Source organism: Halyomorpha halys, unplaced genomic scaffold, assembly GCF_000696795.3.
Source record: "Halyomorpha halys isolate HHAL.00 unplaced genomic scaffold, Hhal_1.1 Scaffold1100.1, whole genome shotgun sequence".
Taxonomy (NCBI): domain Eukaryota; kingdom Metazoa; phylum Arthropoda; class Insecta; order Hemiptera; family Pentatomidae; genus Halyomorpha; species Halyomorpha halys.
Window position 1 is genome coordinate 28465 of NW_027112985.1, and position 5309 is coordinate 33773.

At 29.5% G+C, this 5309-nt stretch overlaps 1 protein-coding gene across 1 annotated transcript; it reads left to right on the forward strand.

Moving 5' to 3' along the window:
* The first annotated feature begins 3232 nt into the window (after positions 1-3232).
* On the forward strand, positions 3233-4093 carry QIL1 (MICOS complex subunit MIC13 homolog QIL1). The gene is made up of 3 exons (XM_014432682.3): positions 3233-3444; positions 3516-3660; positions 3734-4093. Exons 1-3 carry the CDS (start codon positions 3428-3430, stop codon positions 3914-3916), a joined length of 345 nt encoding a protein of 114 aa, XP_014288168.1. The 5' UTR covers positions 3233-3427; the 3' UTR covers positions 3917-4093.
* The last annotated feature ends 1216 nt before the right edge of the window (positions 4094-5309 follow it).

Here is a 5309-nt window from a genome sequence, read left to right on the forward strand (position 1 = left end):
TTTTTTTTTTTTTTTTTTTAATTTTTACTGGCACTATCTTAGCTGTTTAGAGTTTTGTTTTTAGGTTGACAAATTTGGTGTATTTAAAACAAAATATATGCTTATTGACTTATTTTTACCGTAAAATTTATAACTTTTAGGGTAGAATGTTATTGAATTTATTTAACATTTTTTTTCTACCTTTAGTCTTTTGCTGTTCCTTTTTCTAGAAAATTATTTATATGTACGATTTAATCTGTGATCTTTTTCTTTTGTGTGTGAAAATAAAATAAAATAAATATTAATTGCTAAGCCGATATTAGATTTACTATTACATTCTTTTGTTAAACTAAAATGAAATTGGCATTTTAAATTTTTTATCATTATATAAGTACATTTTTTCATTATCATGAAAATGAATTGTAGTTTAAATCAATTTTTTTTTACGAGTAAATTACTAACAACACTTCATTGGTAATCGTGTTTTTCATTGTTCTCATAATCCATACTTACCATCATAAATTGTATTTGTCTGAATTGTAAAAATAAAATTTTTTTTTCCTGCTACGAGAAACTTTAAATTCTTAATATCAGTTATTACGCTGTATACATATTTATTTTTTAGTTATAATTTGGAACTATAGATTGTTAGTAATAAAATGTTTAAGACATTATCAATATTTTGTGGCATTACCTTATTTCCCATTTTGTATTTTATTGTTTAAATTTAGGTATATAATAATGATAATGGTTTAGCGAACCTTGAGGTTTGATTCCAATAACACCAATCATTCTCTACACACATTTGTCTAGTGATGCCCCTCTTAACACAATCCTCCCATCTACGTTTCAGTCTACCCCTGGGTCTGAACCTCAAATATAAACACTGATGTTTATTAATATTTTAGGGATCCCTTTGTTACTAAGCATGGAGGATACAAGAGCCAAATGAGGGAGGAACTAAAGAGACTTAAAATTTCAGATACTGACTGTTTAGATAGATAGGAAAACATTGAAAACTCTCACCAATATTGGAAGAGGAGGAAAAAAAAGGGGTAGGAAATGGTCCAAAGAAAGGCAGGGGAGAATCATGAAACTGCAATGGGAAGAAAGAAAATCAAAACTTCCAAAGACTAACCATTGATCCTTAGTGGCTGATATGTGATAATAAAAAAAATATAGTAAAGTGGTAATGTTTCAATAATTATTTCTCTCTCTCCATATATATGTATATAGTGCTGTCTTTTTGTGTATTTTATCATTTAGTGTCTTTTCTCTTCATGCCACTGTCTTTCTGAATATGATTTTCTACTAAGTTTTTAGATGTGATTCTGGGTTATTTCTAACTGATAGGAATATCTGGTTGAGGTAGATTTTTCAAAAATTGCTTTTGCGCTCATCCTTTCCACATAAGAAGAATAAATCTTGTAGGAAATCAAAATCTATTTCTGGCCTCATTGGCAACATATAGAACATTGAGGTCCTACTTGGTGACTTGATTTATGATAAAATAAGGAGCATCGAGAATTTGGATTGTAAGGTCTGGATACAAGAGGAATTCGATGGTTTAGTGGAGCCCAAAAGCTCAACTTCCAGAATTCAAATAGGCCTCATTATAGTTAAATCAATGAGTCTTTTGCGATTACTTGGAAGTTTAGACCGTTTGTCTAGTAAGTACTATAATAGTCGGGAATCGACGAACAGTTTTCTGTATTTTCAGTCTTTTATGAGGATTCCAACTCAGTCTTTTGTCTATATGTAATCCCAGGTATCCGATCTGTTTGGAAGGTATAAGTGTGGTATTATTAAAGGATTCTGTGAGGTAGATAATCATGGATTTATGACGAAGTTTAATGTGATTTATTTGAATCCTTCAGTTTTGATATTGAGCTAATTGTTTTGGTTTTTATTCACTTTGTTGAAAACAAAAAATATATATACTGATTTTTAAAAATTTGTTTACCAGATTTTTATTACTTAATTCTCACTAAGATAGTCAATAAATTTGGTGTTGGTTGAAGCGGTTGGGAACAATATCTATAACTTCCAACATCTCTTCGTAGTTTGTTTGTTTTAATAACTCAATAAATGATGAAAGTTTTTGAATACCTAATTGCCTTTATGAATTCAGATAAGTTCGGTCGCATTAGTCAGTTTTCGGAAATATTAGACATTTCATTTAAAGTCGGCAGCTAAGTTCTTTTCCTTCACTATCAAATATATTAGAATTTGGACCTGAAAAAAACTATTTGTACTCTATTTTGTGTTGGCTCAAACACAGAATAGAAAAAAAAGTTGTTAGCCCATATTTTGGCATTTACCGGCAAGAATAAAGCGAAACGTACGGTATGAACGAAGTACTGGCAACCTTCTCCCTATTTTCTCAGTAGCCCCCCATCTTCAAATTTTGAATGATTAGATTTCAAAATATTCTTGATAATTCATCTGTATTACTTTAACACGATCAATCTGAACACTCATCTTTGATTTTACTATCTTTCGGACAGACTGTTTAGGGGTTCCTTAACAGCAGAAGCTATTTTAACACTTAAACAGAAACGTCCGCCTGAGAGGCGGACATGATTTTAATTTGTGACGCTATGATAGGTCTAGGAGATTTTCAGCTAGCATCTAGAGAAGAGTTTATTTCTTGTCTTGAGTCCCAGAAGCCTACTATATAAATGACTGAAAATATATTAATATATCTTTTTTTTTTTTTTCGGCCAAGACTCCCATTGGAGTCCTATACTGCTATTAATATATATGCTCTTCATGTTTTATTATTCTCCCTGAAACCTGTGACAACATTTAAATGATTAGTCATGAACACAACTCAAAAATGACTTATTTTTAGCAAGAAAAAAATTTTGACAGCCTATCATTTCATATTTTTCAGCGGATATTCAAACTCCCAAAAAGCAGGCGGATGTTTCCCAAAACGCACTTAATAGGATGATCTGTTCTAAGTGCTAACTATAATGAGAAAAACTATTACATTCAATCAAACAGATGCAGAGTGACTGCTCTATGACAGTTCAAATTAATTTTATATTTAACTTCGGCATTTTTTCATAATCTTCACCTTCAGTTCAACAAAAACAATACGTGATTACATGTGTTGCAACATAGCGTGATCTTTAAAAAACAGTATATAGAGCTCGAAATCTCTATGTAAGATACTTACATAAGTATTTCTTAATGGAATACAATACAATAATTACATAAGTATTTTACATAGAGATTTCTTTTATACACCCTAATATCTATTACTATATATAAAAGAGGTTCCAGTAGAGGTATAATGTTCCTTTAAAATCAATCATATAGTTGTTCTTTGCATTGAATGATGAACCTGGAAGGAAGGTTATTTTATCATTTCAACTATTACTATTTTGATTAACAATTTGTTGATTTGATATTTTAAAAAAAACCGAAGTAGTTGTTCAATATGTCAGGTCTTTTGAGGTAGGTGTCATCAGGTTATTTTTATTGAAATTTACTGTGTTAATCAGCATATAAAATTTATTCTTTTAAAGGGTAGGGACGAAATTTGGTATACTTGGAGGAACTGTATATTTCTCTAGCAAAATGGGTGTCTGGGGTGATAGTGATCATTCAGTTAAGGTTTACAAGGATTTATACTCCCTAATAGCACCATACATGCGAGATGTTCCTGTAGAGGTATAGTAATGTTCCTTTAAAATCAATTATTTTGTTTAGTACGCACATAAGAAATAGTAATGGAATGTTACAGATACCAGAATTGCCTCGTATAACAGACATGACTTCAACAGCTAAAACTTTTTGGAACTCGGGTGTTATGAAGACTGGTCGTTTTCTCTTAGACCTTCCAGGATGGACTTCCAATTTCGTAAAAGAGAATTATAAGGCATTATCGAATCAATTAAACTCATCTAGTGATAGCACTTCTACCTAGTGCAACTAGTTACAGTTTTGGCCTAGAAGTACATTTACATCTTGGATTTAAAAAATTGGCTTCCAATTAAAATGAGTCTACGATTTTTAATCTTTATGTTTTATTTGAAGTAATTGTTTATATTTACTGATTGTTTAATGTCTTTGATTCGGTTAATATAGTATTTTTTTTCGTGAATATTTTTTATTTTACATGAAAATGGTATCCGTTCGTAAAATTGAAAATACATATTTATTATTGAATGAACTGTACGTATTAGTTAATATAAATCCAAAAATTATTAAAATGTAGTTTGTTTTTCATCCCTGTTGGGTCTTGTTTAAAAGAAATAGAAGTCATTCATGCCTGAAGCATTGATCATATTCTAAACAATGCTGCATTTTAAATGATGTTTTACTATTTTAACATTGTCTTAAAATTATTTCACATCTGATTTTAGTTTTTCTATACCACTGAGGTTTTTTCCCTAATCATTTTAGGAATTTTAAAACAAATTAATTTTTTTAAATAGGAAAAATTATTCTTTTAGTTCAATTTAAAGATTTTTCATTTTAAATTGCTCTGCATCAGAGTAAACAATGGTATTAGTCATTAGCCAAAAGTAGAAAAAAAAGAAGTTATTTCTCACCCATTTTTAAATGCTTAAAAATAAATTTAATGAAAACTGTTAAGGTTCAAAATTAATGACTACCAACTATAGTTAGGGCAAATCAAAAATGGCAGCTGTATCCACAACCTCTTAAGTTTATTTTATCCCAGAAAATCCCAACATTTTCACTCATTTTTTATTCAGAGTTGCTTATCTTTAAACTACCCATAGCGCCAAAAACTTCATAGTGCATTATTTAAAGTAGAGTAAATTCTCTAAAATATGAGCCCTACTAGAAATGTGTATATCTAATAGTTCCTGAGATATAGTTTTTCATAAACCTAACTTTTTTCAAAACATCAAGAAATCAATATTTTGGCTAATTTCATGGATACTATTACTCCTAAGAAAATACTAATCATAAACTACTTTATAGTAGATTCAAATTGCTTTAATTAGAGTGCTAAGAGACATCTGTATGTGTGATTGTTCCCAAGATATAGGTTTTCATAAACCAAAAATTTTGTTTGAACAACTAGAAATCAACATTTTTTGAATTTATTTCGTCGAAAACATGAAAACTACTACTCTTATGAAGATAAATGTTATAAACTACTTTAAAGTTCATTAAACTAGCTTTAATTTGAGTACTAATAGACATCTGTACGTCAAATGGTTTTTGATATTTAGTTTTCCTGAAATAAATTCACCAACTACTGATTTTTTATGAAATGTTGCTTTTTAAAAAGCTATATCTCAGGAACTATAGCTTTATTAGGGCTCATTTTAGCAAATGTACATTTA

Coding starts and splice junctions, on each gene's coding strand:
- QIL1 (XM_014432682.3), top strand. Junction 3,661..3,733: donor TGCGAGATGTTCCTGTAGAG/GTATAGTAATGT, acceptor GGAATGTTACAG/ATACCAGAATTGCCTCGTAT.